We start from the raw sequence: 21,786 nt of genomic DNA, 5'->3' as shown, positions 1-21,786 counted from the left end.
GATGATTTCAATGCAAAGGTCTATGATAAGATGAACAAAAAATTGATTAGCATTGTACAAGTAGCTGGGAATTCTGAAGGCAAAATTAGAATAATCGACTGTGGATTTGATGAAATCAAGAAAAGAGTGATGAAAGATGATGAGGGTGATGAGAGTAATGTACCAGCTTCTACTAGTAATGTACCACCTATTACTAGTAATGTATCATCTTCCTTGATTAAGAGCATTAATAGAAAAGCAATCAATAATACGAAGTTGCTTAGTCCTTTGGTTGCTCAGCGAAAAGGTCGTTCCGTTATCAAACGAGAAGTCGCCAAAGCAGATCAAATTATCAATCGGTTGAAAGCAACCAAAACAAAGCATAACAAATCAAAGGTAAATTTCTTGGTATTCTCTATTTATTTTTCAATATTGTATCATTTATCTCTATTGAACTTATCATTTATCTCTATTTATTCATCTTGATTAATATAGGGTACTAAGGTGCTTGGAGCTCAAGCTCGATCTCGACATCAACCTAGTGCACGTAGAGAGCTTTATCCTTGTATGGTTGCCATGCAAAATAGTATGCATGTGCCGATACGTGTACATAATACGAATTTACATCGACCAGTTTATTTGATTTTTCAATAATGTACATTAAACTGTTTTTTTCATGTCATTGTAATTGAATAGGGACAAATAGTAAATGCGATTGGAAGCACACCGGGAAGTATGGACATTATGAGAAGACAAAGTTTGATGACTGCTCTAACTCAAATTTATGGAGTCGGCACATCTCTTACCCCATCGGAATGTATTGGAGGCACACCGAGAGTTATTGATATGATGAGAACTCAACAATCCATAAGTGCTAATAATGAAATTTATGGAGTCGTACCATTTTCTTTTGTTGACTTGAATATACAAATTGACCGAAATCACTCTCGTTTTCGTTAGTTGGAAACATGTAATTTTAATGCATTTTATGTGACTGAACTTGGAGTTCATTTTGTAGTGGGAGTTATTTCATGCATCTATGTTTGTTACTTGATAGAGCTTAATTTATGAGATTTATAGAAATTTGATGCTGGTTTGCTATTATATTTGTTGTCTAGCTCTATACAGATGTGGATGGAATAGAGATACTTTGGGAATGTTTTATGTTGCAGGATCGTACTTGGAGCTAGAGTGGTGTGTGTTGTTTTATTTTTATTTTTGTTGTGCTTTTGATTTGGATTTGTCAAGGTGCTGTTAATGCTACTGATTTGGTGCTTTTCATGCTATTGATTTGGTGCTTTTTATTCTATTGTTTTTCATGTTATCGATTTTTGTGTGTTAGTAGTGGTCAAGCAAAATGGCTTATGAAACTGTGAAGAAATTTGTGTTCAAAATCTATTGACAGATTGTGTTCAAATTGTGTTCTAATCTATTGAAGAAATTTGTGTTCAAAATTTATGTATTACTAATGCTACAGATTGTTGACAGATTTGTGTGTTACTAATGCTACAAATTGTTGACAGATTATGTTCAAAATTTATGTTCAAAAACTGTCAAAATTTGTCAAGAATCTGTGAAGAAATTGTGTTTAAAATCTGTCAACAATTTGTCAAGAATCTGTGTTCAAACAGAGAAACATAATCTGTGTTCAAAATCTGTCTAAATCTGTCAATAATCTGTGAAGAAATTATGTTCAAAATCTGTCAAGAATTTGTGTTCAAACTGAGAAACAGATAAACATAATTTGTGTTCAAAATTTGTCCAAATCTGTTAAGAATCTGTTAAGAAATTGTGTTCAAAATCTGTCAACAATCTGTCAAGAATTTGTGTTCAAACAGAGAAACAGATAAACAAAATCTGTGTTCAAAATCTGTCCAAATCTGTCAAAAATTTGTGAAGAAATTGTGTTCAAAATATGTTAACAATCTATCAAGAATATGTGTTCAAACAGACAAATAGATAAACAAAATATGTGTTCAAAATCTGTCCAAATCTGTGAAGAAATTATGTTAAAAATCTATGTTCAAACAGATAAACAGATAACTTTGAAAGTTCTAATCAGATAACTTTGTAAATTATGCCAATTAACTCCGAAAACAAAACAAACAATCCACATGATTAGATCTTCATACTTCTAAAAAATAATTGTAATATATCATAAATCTTCATACATATCATCTATTTCTACTTCTAACTTGCACAAAAATTATTATATCTTCTTAATTAATACAACACTGATTACAAGCAAGATGAAGATCCCATAAATACAACACCAACTTCAATTTATGTCTGTTTGCAATTTTTGTATCTGCGCGCTCTGAAATTGAAGTTGTTCACTTTGAAATCGAAGTTGTTCGGTGACAGTTGATATATTGTCCATTTTCACTTGTCCTTCATCTCTACATTGTGAATTTGTAGGCAGCACCATCCAATAAAACCATCGCAATCATGACAACAATAAAATAACTTGTTTTTGTTTCGCTCCGTCTTAGAAATTCGAATAGTTGTTTTTCCTGACATTTAGGACAATTTTTGTTGCAATATATCAATTGATTTGAGGTACTGCCGTTAACACTTGAAGTAAACATTTACAAAAATATGAAGCCAAATGTTAATAATTTAGACAACATATTCTTCTTCAGAACAAAACTTGATTCCTTTTATTGGCATAGGTGAAATTCATCATGCCAAATAGAAAGCACTACTACCTATGATAATTTGAGCAAACTCAAAGGTTCAAGCAATTACAAGCAATCTGAAAAACAGGGACAAAATAACTTCATGGATTCATACACTGCAATTACAAAGTTCAGAGGTTCAATTTGAGTTGAATTCAGTTTGCTTAATGAGGCTATTGCCATTTCTTTCATATCAATTTGCAATTGCTGTGGATACAAACTGGACCACTTCATTTTTATCGAATTCAACATGCATTACTTAGCATCCAACTCTATATGAAGTCTCACAAATTCTAACTATGACCAGCCCGTAATAAAGGGGATTTTTGAACTCATTGTCACATAGCAAGATAGATAGGCATTATATGTATTTAAACAGTTATACATGAAACCAATTTTCTTTTTCAACTTCTAAACAAAAAACATAAACAACAGATTGTAATTATCAATTTGCAATTACTGTGGATACAGACTGGACCACTTTGTTTTTATCAAATTCAACATGCACTACTTAGCATCCAACTCTATATGAAGTCTTAGCAATTCTAACTATTACCAGCTCGTAATAAAGGGGATTTTTGAACTCAATGTCACATAGCAAGATAGATATGAAATGAGGCATTATATGTATTCAAACAGTTATATATGAAACCAATTTTCCTTTTCAACTTCTAAACAAAAAACAACATCAACAACAGTTTATAGTTCTAAAAAATAACAATAATTCAATTGGAAACCAACAACAACAACAACAGAACAAAAAACAGTATATCATTCAAAAAAAAAAAAAACAGTGTAAATTCGTATGGTTTTGTTTGTTTGGTTCCAAAAAACAGTGATATTATCTCAAAATTAGTGTATCAACAAGAACAACAACAGCAACAAGCCCTGATCATCATTTTCTCTTACTTTTTTTCCTTACAAAAACCCTAATTCAAGAAACCAGAAAAAGGCGATTTAGATCAAGGTTTTTCAGAAATTGAACTGAAACATACATTCAAACCCCTACACACACACATAAGCCCTAACCCTAAATCAATTTGTAGTTATATACCTGTATCGCTGGTTCAGGTCAGAGACAGATAATCGGTTGGTTGGACAGAGAGAGTCGAGAGAACACAGATTTATCGAGAAAAGACAAAGAGTCGACAGGAGTCCGACGAGAGACTCGATTGGAGAGAGACTTGATCCTCGGAAAGAGAGACTCGACTCGATCGTCGGATGGAGGGAGGCTCGATCGAAGAGAGCTTTGATCATCGAAGGGAGGGAAGCTCAGTCAGAGAGAGGTCGGAGAGAGCCTCGATCGTTGAGGAAGGCTCTATCGGAAAGAGCCTTGATCATCGCCAAGGTTGGATTGAGAGACACAACAGAGAAAGAAGAGAATAAATGAGCAAATAGAGAGAGAGAGAGAGAGAGAGAGAGAGAGAGATAGAGAGAGAAGTCGAGAAAATTGAAAACTCTAAAAATGATTTTGAAATTTGAAATCAATGAGAAATAGAGAAAAAAGGGCGAGTTAGCAACAGTGGCTGCCACGTTAGCGCCATATCATTAGAGCAACTTTAGAGCCGTTGCTTTAGAGGTCCAAAACATTATTCGGAAGATTTTTTACTTCTTAAATTCATCTTATATACATGAATCTAAAAATAAAAAATAATGCTCTAAGTCACGCTTGAATTTGATTAATATCAATGAGGCGAATACGAACTTATTTGAGCTTGTTTTAGAAATTAGGAAAAAAATTTATTTCATTAACTTCTTTTTTTTTTTAATAAAAAAGTATAAAAAATAAAGAGATAATGTGACCTAAATAAATCAATAAATTATTAAGTTATTTTTTCTAGTTGTCAAACTAGGCCTTAATTATTGAGCCGAGCTCAATAAAAATTTTCAAGTTTAATAAACAAACGAGTCAAACTTAAACCTGCAAAATTTGACTTTGACTTAATTATTTACAAATCTAGTTACATATGCATAATGAGAATTGTTTTACATTTTAAATTTGGAGTGGGGAATAAACACCCACAATTTAAAACATGTATAAGTGGCCAAGACTTGCATGATAATAAACTAGTGTCTCAAATATATAAAAATATAAATGAAAATAATAGTGAATTTTGTATCTACAATGATCATACTAACACTTCACTTTTTGTTTTTAAGAAAGGTAGAGGATTTCATTAAGAATACGAGGCTTCAGCCAAAATCAAAAGAGCAATTCGGATGGAACATCCTCTATCTAAGTTCGCAAACTTACAGTGTCAAAAGCTAGTCGGCTCAAACAATGAGCTACCGAATTGCCTTCCCTAAACACATGACTAACAACCAAAGACTGCGGGCTATTTTGGAAAGATGGTTATAATCAGTTTTTTGGTTAAAAGCTGATTATAATCAGTTTTTTATGAGAGAGGAAAGTAAGTTATAATTTGAGAAGTGGATTATAACCCACTTCCTAAAAGACCCCTGAAACTCACTCAGGGAACCATGAACAGCTTGTGCTAGGTGACCAATCCGAGACAAAGCCATCACTGGGTCTTGAATTGCCTTTATCACATTGGGTGATTCTCCCTCCCAAGTGAATATTTAGTAATGTTCGAATCCTTTGCAAACTTCACAGCCCGTAAGGCCCCCGTTGATTCCACACAATTAACATCATCCCAAAATTGGATTGCCTTTGACATCGCAGCCACCACATTGCCTTGAAAATCTCGGACAATGACCCTAATTCCAACTGCCTTAAGCTTAGATTTCACCGACCCATCGAAGTTGACTTTGTAGACACCTGTCGCAATAAGACACCAGCAACAATGACAACGATTGTGCTGAAGGACAGCAGCATTGTGGATCACCTGTTTGTACTCATTCAAATATTCACTTGCAAAACTTACAATCTCCAGAGCTTTTCGGTGGACTTGGTTAGGTATGAGAGAGTTCTGATCGAACCAAATGCACCAGCAAACAATTAAGAAAAGCTCTAAAGTACCTTCATCATGCAATTCCATTAAATCTCTCAATCCATTGTAACGCACCAGAGTTACACATGAAGCATAAAAATTAGCGAGCATGTATTCCATACAAGGGTAGTAAATTCACAATTATGAAAACAATGGGCAGCTGTTTCTGAACCCGATTGGCACTTGGGACATAAGTTGACCTCAACCACTTTATGCTTGTAGAGATTAGACTTGACGGTAAAATATTGAGGCATAATTGTTACTAACACTTAACTTTGATCCTTTGAACACTTAGGGATTGTTTGGCATATTTAAAAAATATATTTTTTTTTAGGGTCACATCACTTATTTACTTTTCTACACATATTTTTGTAAAAAGTAAATTTTATTTATTTATTTAGCACTGTTCAAATAAACTCTAATACTTTATTTAGTTAATTAGAATAAAATAAAATGATAAATTTTTAAAAATTACAAATAAAATAAAATTTTAAAAATAATTATATACATGAAAATATTTGTATACATTTAATAATAATTTTATCATTAATCTGAATTATATTTTTTAAAGTAATTGATTTGTTTTTTTTTTTTGTAATTTTTAAAAATCTCTTATGGATAGACCAGCACATTCATCACCGACCTTCTGACCCTCGATATCTAGGCCCCGCGCTAATCTAGACGCAGCCAGGATTGGATCGGAGAAGGAGGTACTTAAGAGTATCTCTAACCCATCCTCCATATATATGGAGGATTCTCTCCTAAAAACAACTCCAACCCATCCTCTATATCCTCCTCTATAGGATGAATTGATCCTCCAAATATAGAGGGAGGATGAAAAAATAGAGGAGACTCTAAAATACTATTCACTCTATATTTATTAATTATATTCGAAATAACTTTTAATGTGTAAATTTAATTTTTATAAAAATGACATCAATAAAAAGTATAAAATCATACCTTTAAAATGAGTATAATATTAAATATGTTTTACAAAAAATTTAAAATTAAATATTTATTAATGAACAAAAATTACTTTTTGATTGGAGTTTGAATGAAGGAAATGAAGGTTTGTAGTTGGAGTTTGAATGAATAATGACCTCCTCTATATTTATTTTTTGAATAAAAAATATTATTTCCATCCTCTTGAGAAGAGGATGTGGTTGGAGATGCTCTAAGACACATTTATTGTTGTGCTCTTTGTGAGAGATTATCTCGAATATGTTTTTAATAATCTGAGCAGATTATATTGTAGGGTTCGTCATATAAATCATTCATATAAAAAATCAAATTGATTAGATATTTGTAACCTTACAACCAAAGTACATTTATTTTTATAAAAATTAACGATTAACACAATTTTTATAAATTTTTAAAAATAATTAGGACCTAAACATAAAGTTATGAATATTTGATTAATTTAATATTTTACATAAGTAATATTTTGGACAAACAATATAATATAAATGATTCAAATTATAAAAAAAAACGCTCAAAAAGATCTTAAGGCACAGCAATACCGCTTCTCCGAATCGGACCCCATACAGAGATCACTGACTCACTCACTCACAACCCATAAATAAAATTATAATAATATAGTATCATTATTACTAAATTCATTTGCCTAACCTTTCCGTCCAGCCTTTTTGTTCTCTGTCATCAACACCAAAAAAAAAAAAAAAAAAAAAAACACGACGACAACAACAACAACAAAGCTAAAAAAGCCAACCGATCGATTCCCAACCACAACCCCCAAATAAAAATCACTAAACCCTCCCAACTTAGCATCTTCACAAATTTTTCTCTCTCCTCAACCTCCCATCTCCACCCTCATCTGTCTCTCTCTCTCTCTCTAAAAAATCAAATTTCGATCGTTATCCTCAATACCCAGACTCGCAGAGGGTCAGGGTATCTTCATCTCCTCCGACTCTGCCCCCCCCCCCCCCTCTTCCCAAATCTATGTATTTCTAACCCAACAAGCATGGATTTCTGTACCCAATTTATTGTACAGATATCCCTGTAAACCCTAGAAATTTATATCTTCAAGGGTTTCTCATATTGTCCCCTTTTTTAAATTTTTGTTTTTGTGGGTAGTTTTTTTTTTTTGTTTTTGCGTTTTTTTTAGGGTTTTGGATTTCTGGGTTATTGTTTATTGTTTGTAGAAGCTTATAGATATGGATGGATTTGGAGATGGGGGTAGTATTCAACAGATTCCCAATCCTCACGATCCTCATCAATTCGGCGTGAATTCAACAGGTTCGCTCTGATTTTCCCGCTTCGTTTTCACTCTTGAGGTTCAATTTTTCGCTCTGTAACGGCTATAGATCTGGCTTTTTTTGTTTGTTTTGGACTTTCTGCTTCTTTTTATTTTTCTTTTTTTATTTGTTAATCTTCAAAATTTAACTTATTCTTACCAATTGGAAATAGAATAGAGAAAAATGAAAAGAGGGTATGGGAGTTGAAAGCTTGTGTTGACTCTCAGGTGTTTTATTGTTTCCAAATAGTTATGAATGTTATTATCCTCAATGAACAATTAGACTACTGTTTAATTGTCATTATAAGAATGGATTGGTTCAACTGCACATATGCACTTTAATATGAACTTATGGGTTACTAATAGTCCCCGAAAGATTCGAGGCCTCTATTTCCCACTGAAGATTGGTGGTTAGTCACTACATCATTGTCGAGTTTGTTAGATGGCAATATAAGATTTGAGGTTATTGGTTATAGGATTTGTGTGCTTTCTTTTGTTGTCAATCGAATTATATGACTGCTCGGCATGGATTTAATAATGTTGATGTTGGCTTATGGGATTTTATATTATGTTCAAGTGGTTTCCGATTCCAATATGTGCATTAGTTTATATTGTCCACTTTAGTTTTGTCAGTTTGTTTGCCCCCATGTGTATGGATTCCAACTATTGATTCAATGCTCGATTTGTTCTTCACGATCTATGTGCTTGTTCTCTGATTTTTTACTTTTTAAATGTAGGAGATACAGTATTTGATGCATCGCAATATGCATTTTTTGGTAATGATTCTGTTCAAGAAGTTGAGTTGGGGGGGCTAGAAGATGAGGAAGATGATTTCCAGCCAGTTGGGCTTGATGAGGAAGATTATCAGTTGGATCGAGATGAGGTTACTTTCTTATTTTTGGTTTTACGTGTGTATAGTATTATCCAATATCCACATGTTTGAATGGAACAACGGCTTGTGGGTTTTTTCTTTGAGTGTTCCTCATCTTGTCTTGCATTTTATTCAAATCCCATACAATTTTTTGCTTCATTATTTTAGTGATTGTAAACTTTGGTTGTTCTTTGGGTTCAATTGTAGATTTTGGTTTTTGAATGAAGGTTTATCCATTATATATTCCAAGACAAAATATGTACAATTTTGTTATTTGGGCTTACCATCTTGTTGTGTTTTGAAATTTCATCTACTAGGCAGATTGATTGTTAGAGTTGTTTTAGTTGGTAAATGTTTCTTGATGTTGTTGATGGTAGTGTTAAGATTTCTCTTTTGCCTTTTTCTCATGTGAAATTGATTTGAGTGGCAAATTTGTTCTGGAGATTATTTAGATGCTAGTAGTAAGTTATTTTTCTAGTAAGTTCTCAATTGTACCTTTTTTCATTCTATTAGAAAAGTTGATTTGGCTGATGGCCTTCAGAATGATGGAAATGGTAATATATTACAAATTTTGGTGCATAATTGACAAACATTCCTTGTATGGTTCTTTCTTTTTTTGCTTCTCATGCTTGCTTCCTATACTTTTGTTTTCGTTTTCTTTATATCTATTTGAATGGGAGTGATTCCGAGCTTTGGGGGGCTTCTCCTAATGCCTAAATCATTAATTTGTGCAACTAATTAGTTTATTTTTCCTTCCTCACAGGGCGAGGATTTAGGATCTTTATCTGAAATTGATGATCTTGCCAGCACGTTTTCAAAGGTTGGAATTCTTTTGCAGAAATTCGTTGGATAATTGATAGATTTGGAAAATCAAATTTTGTATTTTCTATTACAGCCTTGTAACTTTTATTTTAGTTCATTGTCTTCCGCTAGTGCATAGTATCATTTACTTAGAAAAAAGGTGCATAGTATCATTTTTAAAGGCGATATTATAATTCATTGGATATATTCAAAACTTTCAGGAGAAGGGAGGCTTCTATTGCCATATTATATAGAAATCTGATGTTCACAACAAATATATTGTCTGTTGGCAAAGCATCATATTTCAAAAGTTTTTTCTTTTAGGAAGCTAAACACACTTCTCCACGAGTACCATGCGTCAACTTATTGTAATATTGGCTCACCATGGGTTTTGGGTTGTGGTCCCAATTGGTTGATTTGACTTTGAAAATACTTTTAACTTTCTTGTTGATCATGATAATATTTGTATTTTCAAATTTTGATTAGATATTGAGCTTGGTTCCTGCTTGATTTCTGTGTTCCTTTTGCTTCTTTCCACAGCTAAACAATGTTGTTAGTGAACCAAGAAGTGCAGGCGTTATTGGTGATAGGGGCTCCAGAGAAAGTGAGTGTAATTATCGCATATTTGTGCATATCATGAGATTATTATGTTTTGAATGTTACTATTTTGCTTGTCTAAAAAGAGAAATTATTGTCTCTTTTTTGATTGGTGTATACTGTATTCATTAAGATGAGTTGGGTTAAAAAAATTAGCCATGGTAGGAAAACTGGCAATAAATGTGCCTATATTTGCATAGACTTTGGTAGGGATGTCATGGGACACTAGCATGGATATTGGTCATATGGGTATGATATGAAATATGCAAGGTAGGCATGACGAGTGATGGGTGGATTAGATATTTTTTTTGTGATTGGAATGTAATATGTGCCTTAAGGGGGTCAATACATGTGGAGTGTACATGAGTGCCTTGAAGCTAGAACCCATCAGAAGCATGTCTACTTTCCAGTAATGTTCCTGAAATCCAAGACTCCAAGGTGTTGGACAATACATGGGGAAAACGTTGCAAGAGATAAGTGGACCCTTAGACCTAGTAGTTGTTTGGGATGTACTATATAAGTGCACTTTTTGATTTTTTGGTTAAAGAAGTAGAGAAAAAAAAGATGTATGTTTGGGATAACTTTTTGACTTTTTATGAAAAGATGTGTGATAAAATATTGTAGTAAAATCAAAATGACAATTTTACCCTTATGACTTTTTGGGTAGTTGAATTCAAAGGGCAAAATAATAATTTTGCCCTAGTGGCTTCCCCACCAAGCTACTCCTGAATAGTATTGACTTTTGAACTTTTTAAGTATCTTTTTGACTTTTCTAATTTATCCCAAACAAGGCCCTAGTCTAAGCACTTACAAAAAAGAAAAAGAAAAATGGAATGCATCCTTCATTAACTCTATTTAGCCTCTTGTGCTGTTCAATGTTACAATTGTGTGTCAATGACTAGGTCTTGTAATTAAATTGGACTTACTATTGCAATTGTTCAATCTTTAGTTGCTTTTACTTTAACTGCAAAATATTCATTATAGGTTCATCAGCTGCTGAGTGGGTACAAGATGCAGATTTCCCCAACTGGTTTGATCAGCCAATACTCGATGCAGATAGCACTGAGGAAGTTAAAAGATGGTATTCACATCCACATTCTCCTTCTGCTCCTATTCCAGAACCAAAACCTCTGTATAGAACATCTTCATACCCTGAGCAACAACCCCAGCACCAACACCAGCATTTTTCCAGTGAACCAATTCTTGTACCGAAATCTTCATTTACTTCGTATCCTCCCCCTGGTGGCGGATCTCCACAAGCTTCACCAAACTACAACTCACGGCATCCTAATATGCCATATCATTCTGGTGGGCACCAGATACCTTTGTCTTCTTCTAGTCTCTCCCCCTTCTCGAACCCTCAGCTTCAGTTGAATACCTTACCTCATGGGTCGCATTTTGGTGGAAATCTCCCCCAGTATAATACTACAGGTCTCTCTGTCAACGGCCGACCACAGAACCAATGGGTCAATCAGACTAGTGTTTTTCCCGGAGATCGTTCCAGCCTCTTAAACAATTTATTGCAGCAGCAATTACCTCATCAAAATGGTTTAATGCCCCCACAGTTAATGCCACGACAGCAATCACATCAACGTAGACTTCATCATCCATTTCAGCCATCATATGGTCATTTATCAGGTCTGCAGTCCCAATATAATCCACATATTTCTCCATCTCCGCCAATGATGAACAAGCTTGAAGCAGTTCTTGGGATGGCTGATTTGAGAGATCAAAGACCTAAATTAATGCTGAAAGGCAGACAGAACTTTCGTTACTCTCAACAGGGCTACGAGAATAACCAGAAAATTGAGACTGGGTGGCCACAATTCAGATCCAAGTATATGACAGCCGATGAAATTGAGAGTATTCTTAGAATGCAGCTTGCGGCAACACACAGTAATGATCCATATGTAGATGATTATTACCACCAGGCTTGTCTTGCAAGAAAGTCTGCTGGTGCGAAGTTGAGACACCATTTCTGCCCAACTCACCCAAGGGATCTTCCTCCCCGAGCTCGTTCTAATACCGAGCCACATGCTTATCTCCAGGTTGATGCTCTTGGGAGAGTTGCTTTTCCTTCTATTCGTAGGCCACGGCCACTTCTTGAGGTTGACCCTCCAAATTCATCCAGTGCTGGCAACGCTGAGCAAAATGCATCTGAGAAACCCTTGGAACAGGAGCCGATGCTTGCAGCTCGAGTAGCTATTGAGGATGGCCTCTGTCTGCTCCTTGATGTGGACGATATTGACCGATTCCTACAATTCAATCAGCTCCAAGAGGGTGGGACCCAGCTGAAAAGGAGGCGGCAGGTCCTGCTGGAAGGGTTGGCAGCGTTGCTTCAACTTGTTGACCCACTTGGCAAAAATGGCCACACTGTTGATCTGGCTCCCAAGGATGATCTTGTATTCTTACGATTAGTTTCTCTTCCCAAAGGCCGGAAGCTTCTCTCAAGGTACCTTCAGCTTCTCATGCCTGGTGGTGAGCTAATTCGAATAGTCTGCATGGCCATTTTCCGTCACTTGAGGTTCTTGTTTGGTGGCCTCCCAACTGATCCAGGAGCTGCTGAAACAGCCATCAACCTTGCGAGAATTGTCTCATCTTGTGTACAAGGCATGGAGCTTAAAGCACTAGCTGCGTGTCTTGCATCAGTGGTTTGTTCCTCGGAGCATCCTCCGCTCCGCCCCATTGGAAGCTCCGGTGGAGATGGGGCTTCTGTTATCCTGAAATCTGTTCTTGAGAGGGCAACTGAGCTCCTAACTGATCCTCATGCAGTTGGCAATTGTAGCATGCCAAATCGGTCCTTTTGGCAGGCCTCTTTTGATGCATTCTTTGGCCTTCTGACCAAGTATTGCTTTAATAAGTACGATACTATCACACAGTCCTTACTCATACAGGCTTCGCCTGACATGGCTGTCATTGGGGCAGATGCAGCAAGAGCTATTAGTAAGGAGATGCCGGTTGAGCTCCTACGTGCAAGTCTTCCTCATACCGATGAGCACCAGAGAAAGCTCCTATTGGATTTTGCGCAGCGCTCCATGCCAGTGTTAGGATTTAGTGGTCAGGGCGGAGCGAGTGGTGGCACATGAGTTTTGAATGGTGCTTTCCTTTGATGCAAGAGAGAGAGAAACCGATTCTTGAAGAATGTCAATAGGGTGTAACAGCCAATGATAGTGGAGTGCTGGTCGACACTTGTTTTTGTTGGAATAAAATGTGGGACATTGTGGAGTTGAAGCACAAGGGATTACAGACACTGTAACCAACAGCAGTCAATTTTTGTTTTTCAGGTTTACTTTCTCCGTGTTTTCTGCTCGAACTTAGCTGTTTTCTTTTGCTTTTTATTGTTTGTTTTTGTTTTTGGTTTTGGACTTGAGAGCTTATTTTGATGCTCTGTTGTGGAATTTGGGATAGTGGTAAGGAAGTAGAGGTTAGAATGTACAGGGGGGTCAATTTGGAAGGTTTCCCATGTTCCTTGGCTATTAATCTTTGAGGAGGTGGGAAGGATATTGTTTTTATGTCCGTCGCCAGTTGGGTTATTGCTGTTGTTCTGGTGGAATATAGGCTCTGGGAATGTGCAAATGTTGATACTGTTAGCTTGTCAAATTTGGGTTGATCATGACTTTTTAGAACATCCCTCTTCCCTGAAATCACTACCACAAAATGGGTGTGTGACCAATGTTATAGTTATTTCTGTTCAAAACTTGTGTTTCATTTTCTTCTAGTGTGAATGTGTTATAATCACTGTATACTAATATTCTAATTGGATTCTATTTGAGTGCAAATTTCCTTAAGACTGCGTTTGACAGTGCAATACGCTTGCTTTGGATTTATAATTGGATTCTATTTGAGTGCAAATTTTGAACTAAGATAGGATGGTCATTTATTTTATTTCCAAACCATGCATTCTGTGCTGCCAAGTACACTATTTTATTCTTTGGCTCACAGTGGTGGGGTGGGGGTTTGGTTGGGGTTTGAAAGAAAGAATGGAATATATTAGGAAAAGAATAATAGCATAAATTATACTAGCCTCCATAGATTTAAAAGAATAGATTAAACTTTACAAGTTTGACATAATTATATTGTATTCATTATAATTTTAATTTACATAATACTTAATTATTTTTAAATAATTTATTAGAAAAAAATTATGTTAGTATATTTTTTAAATTGAAATGAATATTTCATCGATTATTATTATGTTTACATATTATTTGCATTAATTCTCTTATTAGAAAGGTAATTAGTGTAATTATGTTAAATGTGTGACATTTATTTTTCATATATATATATATATATATATATATATTTAAAATCTCAAGCTAGTTGTAACATAGAGTTATTCAATTCCATTTAGAAATTTGTCCAGTTTAAAAAATTAATAACACCAACAAACAAATTCCATATTGTCTATTACCATGGTTATGGAACTATAAAATATGGTTCTATAATTGTAGAGTTAACTCTGTTTATTTATTTATTATTGTCAAATCTTTAATGGAGGTCATTTCTATCCAAAGAATATTGAAAGCAAAGAGTCAACTTCACACAAGTCGCATATCTTAATGGCCTCAAAGGAATGACAATTTTCTAAACAATGTTTAAAGGCTTTAGCAGACTACAACATACTATCGACGATGAATCAACTTAACTATATCTCCCTTCTACCGGTGTGTTTTCTAATTTGCTTTGCCCTCAAAGGGTTAAAAGCTACAACATATAATAATCACATCAACTATGGGGATGATGACCACCACCCTCCTGTGAAAGTCTAACAGAGGCAGCCCGGACCACATCAACAAGCTCTTCGTCCAGTTCTTCGAGTTTACCAGAGTTGCGCAGATGATGATACAAAGGTGCCATGTAATTTGCCGCGGCTTCAGATAATTTCCATTGAGAGAGATTAGCAGCGATTTGAAGTATTTTTATAGACAAATTTCTGGCGGAGTCCAAACAGGATATCACCACTCTAGTGCAGTGTTCATGAACATCTCCTAACAGCCAAAATTCAGCAAGCCAACAAAGCTCGACATAAGGATGCAGCTCATTTAGCTTCTCCTCAACATCCAAGTTGTCCCATAAACAGCTGGAAATGGGCTCCGGCAATTCACCGGAATAAAACCAGTTCACTAGCTTATCCAATGCCTCCCAACTAACTGGAACCTTTATCGTTTCTGAATGGCTGCAAGCAAATAAAACATAGCACTCAGAAGAAAATCTAATAGAGATAATGAAAAAGGATATCAAAAACTAATTAAAAAGAAATTCAAGTCTCGTGTTTTTTGTTATTTGGAATAGAATAAAATAGTGTGAAATAACAAATGCGGCCTAAATTCCTACTTCAATACTCCCACAAGGGAGGTTGAAGGTTCAAGTCCCGGCAGGAACTTGGCAGCCACGTAACTCAATGGATTGAGATCTTGTAGGCTGATAAGGGGCAGAAGTCCCCAATTCTAACCCCTTCCCCCCTAGGTTAGGTTAGATTACATGATACAAAATGCAATTTGTACTAGTAATTTTATTATTATTTTTTTAAATAGGGTGATTTGTAACAGTTCCAAATCAAGACAATCTACTACACCACAAATATTAGGAGAAATGAAGGGGGTTCGTCCCTCCTAAACCTAGTAGATATGTTTGGGGAAAAAATACATTAAATGGAGCATAACAGCACCAACCCAAAGAAGGTAGACGAGTAAGGAGTTGGATTTGACCTTATCATGCGTATGATTCATGAGAAATACATAGTTAAGTGCCTATTGGTAGTCTGCTCATGGGGGCATTACTTAAATCAGCACAAATTACCAAATAACAACTCATCCCTAAGTGCTTATAGATGATATATAAAATAAATCATGCTAAACACAGGTTTTCCATTTTATGCTGAGCAGAGAACACCATAAAATGTTAAACCTATGTTCCAAAACACAATTATGATCATGTATGCCCAAGCACTAGAAAGGCATAATTGAAAGTGTTAAGACATAGAAACAACAAAATTTCATGTAACAATCTCTATCGATAATATTTGATCGGAAGTAATTTTTTATTGATTTCATTTCATGCAAACTTATCATGCATCAAGAACACGAATGTATATCTGCAATATAGCTTTAATGTATCCATAAGCACCTTTCTTGCATCCCTGACCGAAACAAGGCCTGGAAGTACTCGCAGCTTGTCCACAAAATAACTTTATGAACATGCATATGCGGCATTGATACAGAGCAAGTGCTGCACGTCCAATGTATTTGATCAGTTGCTTTAGCTTCCAAGATTATGTCCCTGAAACAAAAAAACAGATCGGATTGGAACATGATTTTCCAAAACACACATATTTATGGCGACTTTTTAAAAATTTTCTCTGCCAATCTACTCTTTTCTGTAGTACAAACATAATCAGTAAACATCTGATCGGTGAAGATGTTTTCCAATTAATGAGTTGACAAGAGTCACAAGCCATACAGTGGATTATTTACGTTGGATGATCTAAAACTTTGTTGGAAAATATGATCTAAAACATTTGACAATGTTATACAAATTATGTATTCAAATCTTCAAATAAAATAAGCTACCTACTTGTACTATTGGCACTACAGTTTCATTCACCAGCTTGTGTAAGAAATTTCCTTCAGACTGTTAGCCCAATAGACAATTGTTTTATTGAACAACAGGAAGGCCCAAGAGTCTTTGATGCCCTCCAAATTGTTGCTTATAATGAATCCTCAGAGTGAAATGTAAAAAATTGATGTGAAAGAAAGAAAAGAAAAGATCAAGAAAAGTAAGCTACAAAATGGAAATTCCTTTAGAAAGAGTTTCAAGGAGAAAGTCATACGAGAAATGTTGTCCAGCTGGCCCAAGAGCAGAGGTAAGATTCAAGCTTGGAACAGGAGTGCCCCATTTTGGATTTTTTTTGCAAAGCAATTGTAATAGACATTGCAAATTGCAATGTCTAGCAAACATTTTCAACTTCTTCACAAGTTCAGCTCCTGCTTGTAAATATCCCAAGTAGACATATTCCAACAGCTTCAGCAATGCCTGGCGGTCCACCTGAGCTGATAGATGAACTTCTTTCTTTAATCTTCCACATTTTTCTGCATCCTTTCTTACAAAAGAACCATCACATGATCTTTCATTACAAGGAAGCTTTTCAGGAGGCAACAGTGACGGACATTGAACTGTTAGAATGACACCATGAACGCTTAAAGGCTCTCCATTTGTAAGAATGAGTTCCAAATCAGAAAGTTCCTTCTCATTAAGTGCTTTCCCAATTCTTTTTCCAATTTTATTTGGGAATCCATAGAATCCAAAATAACTAAGAATGTACGCCGCGTACCATCTTGGTCCCGGAGTAGAAGTGTCATCACTACATATTCCCTGAAGTTCACTAACTAATTGAGCTTCGTTATAGTCCACCTGACCAGCATGGTGCATCAACTCGGCTAGTCCCCACAGACTAAAGAGCAAAGGAATGTCTTCACCGTCCCAATCTTCTGTATGAATCCAACAACAAGTCCTCTCGCTAAAAGTATTATGCAAATGAGGGGCCACACTAGACCTTTTTATGTGAACATCATTGCTCAGGCACCACCTTACGATAGCTATCAATGTCTTTATCCCTTGACCTTTTATAACATGCTTTCGATATTGAGGCAGGCCTGAATAACAAGCCAAACTCATCAAGTTTATGGTGGTTTGAAGGTTATCAGGCAATCCAATCCTGTTTATGGAATTGTTTAGTTTATCTAACAAATATTTCAGATACTCCTTGCCATTGGGCCTCAATATTTCAGATAGTAATAGTCTGGCTTTAGATGCAATGTATTTGCAGGGAGAGTAGATCATCATGAGAACTGATCTAGATGCTGATTCATTCCTACATATATCAGAGATATCATTTTGACATAACTGACGTGTGTTGTGAATTGAGTCCACAAAAGACAAACTGTCAAAAAAGCATGAGCAACAGTAGTATAAATATAATCAGCATCTAGAATATAAAGGTAAACATTAAGTGGTGATAGTAATGAAAAGTAAATAGGCAAATTAAAATGGTTGATGCTAATGGATGTATATATTACCACGCACATGTGATAAGGAGGTTAACGCAAACTTCATCTCCATGCATCTTGGCATTGACATCTTCCGGACAGTGTGCGGCAAGCCCTCCAAGAATATCCCAGATAAATGGTCTCAAAACAAGAAGAAAATTTGCACTTAAACCCTTTTGGGCTGTGGCGATCTGTTCTTCTAATGATAAGAAAGTTTGAGGTTGATGGGTTTTATGAAAATTGTTCAGTAGTAGATTAAGAAGGACATTGCCGATGCCTAATTTCCAGAAATAAGTGTGATGCTCCCCAGCCCAACGAGTGATTAGGGCCAAGCGGCACACCTCCATTAATAAAGCCATCTGGTCTTTAGGAATCTTACCAGAATGGGAGCTCCAACTGCTCAATCCATTGATTATGGATTTAACAATGGGCTCACAACACATTTTCATCATTTTTGAACACCCTTGTTCATTTATCTGAGAAATCAACAATAAGAAACTATATATAAATATATTGAAAAAACATAAGCGTCCAAAAAGGAATGTGAAAGGTATAAGTCAAAACAATTACCGCTAAACATTGAGCTAGTTTAAATCCCTCTATCTGAACAGAAATACAATTTGACATCGCCATGCAATCCTCCATCATATATAGAACCGTTTCCCCTTTTTCTAGAAGCTTCTGGGCTCCATTACCACATAACGCTGGTATTTAGTATTAGGACGCGTTTTAATAAAAGTTCCACAGTATAATTCGGGGGGAAAAATCAGCTGAATAAAGAAAGAAATTTACCATAAAACATGAGTACCTAAAGCAGAATACAGCTGCAAAACTGCAAGTTTGACTGAAAAATTAGGCTCGAGACTGATGACCCCCAAAATTTCCATCAATTTAGAATCACTCCATACACAAAACCTAGAGGGTGGCCACCTCCACAACATTTTACTCAACAGAGACACCATCTCCTGAAAATATTCGATTGGCTTAGTTCCACCAGAAAAATCTTGTATGTTATTGACTATGTGCACAACTGTGTTTGTTTCTTTCAAGATCTTCCACACTTCTCTCTCCCTTTTACTGCTTAGATTTGAGAGGATCAACTTCAAAGCAGTGGCACATGAAACAGCAACTTGCAATTGCTGGGAAGGTAACAATGATGTCAAATGACAAACAAGGTCTAACACATGAGATTGTAGTATTGAATTGGGCAAAATGTTGACCATCTTTACAGCCACATTTGATGCCAAACTCAACGTGGCTTCATTTTTTAATTGAAGAATGCCTTCCAATGCCCCAACTATATCAGCAATGGCATCCTGGAAATGTAATGCAATGACAATGGCTAACAATCAGAAGTGCTCACTTAGCATAGAATCAGTATAATCAGATGCAGACATAGATAACCTAATTTTATATGTCTCTGTGTTTGTATATTTTTTCCTGAAGATTTTTTCATATGGCTATTGTGTTTGTGACATACCTTTACAAGTGGATGCTGCAATATTGTGTTTGTCTCCGCAGAAATACAATCAAGAAACGCATCAATCGAGCGAATTACAAGTCTCTGTATCTCAATGTCTGCACACTGCCATTTCCTTCCTTTGTCACCATAAGATCTGTCAATGCACGGGTCAATTTAGGGATGATAGAAAAAAGGTATCGATATTTCACATTTATCAATGAATGAATTTTAAATGAGCAAGTACTTTACCAGTAACTAGGCAACTATAGAGTCGCATAAAACTGTTAAAGAGTATGCCATATTAATGCATTAGGTAAGTTCCCCAGTAAGAAATTGAATTGGTTCTAATTGTATCACCCAGACAAGACAATATCACCAAACAACCCCACTGCGAACATCTTGAAATTCTTACTATACAGAGATATGAGGGGAAAAAAGAGTACTACACATTGCGCAAAAATATTCATGTACCCAACCTCGCTTGATTGGGGGCACAGAGTTTAGTTAGGCTTGGTCGATCACATCCAATAAGATTATGAATCTTTTTTAGAGAATTTTTGGGGATTTTAATTACCCTTTATCCCTCTACTATTCCACTACAATACCAAGAACAAACAACCACATAATATTATATATAGAATGAAACCCAAGAATCACAAGACCCAAGATCGTACAACCAAAAACCCATTTGTGTAAACATTACAGAACTGAATAAAAGAACAAACCACGGAATATTATATATAGATTGAAACCCAAGAATCACAAGAGCCCAGACCGCACAAACAAAAACCCATTTGTGTAAACATTAAACAAGTGAATAAAGATCATTGGCAAGCATAAAGGAACAATTTGAGAATAGTTTTGTGATAAATTAAAAAGAGTGATTGAGAAATCAAGATGTGGAGGTTATGCCTGAGACCGAGGTTGAGGGCATGGTAGAGGCGCTGGTGGAGGGTCAACATGTGACCGCTGATGCCGCGGTTGTTCTCTGCACTCTGCTCCTGGTCCTGTTGTCTCCACGATGATCTCATCATCTTCTTTTTCTTCTTCTTGGTCTGTCTGTTTTTCTTGTTTTGATTTGAGGCTGAGACAATTTGACAGAGCCTCCTCTAAAACAACCATTGGATTCCGAGTTTATAACAGTGGGTTGAGTCGGTTGTTGGTCGTCCGAACGAAAAATGTCATAATTTCCAAATTTTTTATTAAGGAGAATGCCATAGCCGTCAAACGAATTATTAAATATTTTATTATGAAAAATGTTTCAAACTCCCAGTCTTTCTCACCCCCTTTGACCCTTTTTCCTTTTATGGGCTAGTTTTTGTTTTTGTTTTTTTTTTCACTCTCCACCTGCCACGTACGTGTGAGTTGGTGAGAGTAGTCATTGAAACAACAATGATTCATTCCACTAAAAACATCACCACTAATAGCACTAATGCATTAAAAAAGTAAAAAAAAAATAAAAAAATACAACTCCAAGACTAAAACATCACATCATTAATGGCGGGACCCACTGCCACTTAATTAGTGGAAGCACTAATTAGTGCTCCCAAGCATTTTTCGTCATTGAAATGAGTCTCTACCACTGCTGTTTTATTAAATCTTTTATAGGAGCATGGGATTTATATACATATGATTTGTGTAAATATTATATTTAAGTAAAAAGTTTAGAAAATATTTAATAATTTAGCATGACTCTTTTATTAAATAGAGGGACACTTTTTTATAAATTTTTTTTCTTATTTATATTTCATTTAGTTTATATTATTTTTTTATATTTCAATAAATCTTATAAGTGATATATTATCAAAGTACTCCTAATAATATTCATATTTACAGTGTGAATGTTCCGTGATATGAATGTTCACACCGTCGATATAAATGTTCACACCATCAATGTGAATATTAACATATCAATATGAATGTTTATACTGTCAATGTGAACATTCACACGTCAATGTGAATATTCACAATATAAAATATAAATGTTCACGTCACCAAATTACTAACCATCCAAAAAATATTTATAAGGGTAGAAATGTCTATAAAATACTTTAAATATGGTAATTAAGATTTGGTAAATTAAATATTCAAATAATAAGACTTATTAGAATACAAAAACATCTTATAGACTAATTGGGATGCAAACAC

General features: G+C 35.2%; 2 protein-coding genes across 4 annotated transcripts; one reads left to right on the top strand and one right to left on the bottom strand.

The window, feature by feature from the left end:
• Window positions 1-7,211: 7,211 nt before the first annotated feature.
• LOC145797425 (protein PAT1 homolog) lies at window positions 7,212-13,828 on the top strand. The gene is made up of 5 exons (XM_082884546.1): window positions 7,212-7,864; window positions 8,600-8,745; window positions 9,497-9,553; window positions 10,075-10,138; window positions 11,116-13,828. Exons 1-5 carry the CDS (start codon window positions 7,783-7,785, stop codon window positions 13,215-13,217), a joined length of 2,451 nt encoding a protein of 816 aa, XP_082740672.1. The 5' UTR covers window positions 7,212-7,782; the 3' UTR covers window positions 13,218-13,828.
• An 840-nt stretch (window positions 13,829-14,668) lies between these two features.
• Window positions 14,669-20,858, bottom strand: LOC145797424 (BTB/POZ domain-containing protein). Of its 3 annotated transcripts, none has more exons than XR_014338978.1 (8): window positions 20,558-20,838; window positions 19,657-19,792; window positions 18,985-19,492; window positions 18,747-18,880; window positions 18,207-18,652; window positions 16,705-18,070; window positions 16,258-16,410; window positions 14,669-15,307 (listed from the first exon to the last, which is right to left on the bottom strand). XR_014338978.1 is itself a non-coding variant. In XM_082884545.1 (8 exons), exons 1-8 carry the CDS (start codon window positions 20,670-20,672, stop codon window positions 14,857-14,859), a joined length of 3,060 nt encoding a protein of 1,019 aa, XP_082740671.1. In that variant the 5' UTR covers window positions 20,673-20,858; the 3' UTR covers window positions 14,669-14,856. The 3 variants fall into 3 exon arrangements, 2 of the variants coding, with proteins under 2 accessions (XP_082740671.1, XP_082740670.1); XM_082884545.1 differs by having other exon boundaries at window positions 16,961-18,070; window positions 20,551-20,858; XM_082884544.1 differs by having other exon boundaries at window positions 16,961-18,070; window positions 20,558-20,832.
• Window positions 20,859-21,786: the final 928 nt, after the last annotated feature.

The sequence above is a fragment of the Camellia sinensis genome, chromosome 8 (assembly GCF_055761805.1).
Source record: "Camellia sinensis isolate YWXY chromosome 8, ASM5576180v1, whole genome shotgun sequence".
Classification (NCBI taxonomy): domain Eukaryota; kingdom Viridiplantae; phylum Streptophyta; class Magnoliopsida; order Ericales; family Theaceae; genus Camellia; species Camellia sinensis.
The sequence above is the reverse complement of the archived record's forward strand: the minus strand, read 5'-3'. Positions and strand labels throughout refer to the sequence as shown.

Bases quoted from the DNA above. Each gene is read 5' to 3' on its own strand.
- LOC145797424 (XM_082884544.1), bottom strand. From the start codon at position 20,760: ATGGTTGTTTTAGAGGAGGCTCTGTCAAATTGTCTCAGCCTCAAATCA. The intron at 19,793-20,557 runs GTCTCAGGCATA...GTGCATTGACAG, and splicing joins CTACCATGCCCTCAACCTCG to ATCTTATGGTGACAAAGGAA. The intron at 18,653-18,746 runs GTAATTGTTTTG...TTGATTTCTCAG, and splicing joins AACTAGCTCAATGTTTAGCG to ATAAATGAACAAGGGTGTTC.
- LOC145797425 (XM_082884546.1), top strand. From the start codon at position 7,783: ATGGATGGATTTGGAGATGGGGGTAGTATTCAACAGATTCCCAATCCT. The intron at 7,865-8,599 runs GTTCGCTCTGAT...TTTTAAATGTAG, and splicing joins ATTCGGCGTGAATTCAACAG to GAGATACAGTATTTGATGCA. The intron at 9,554-10,074 runs GTTGGAATTCTT...TTCTTTCCACAG, and splicing joins TTGCCAGCACGTTTTCAAAG to CTAAACAATGTTGTTAGTGA.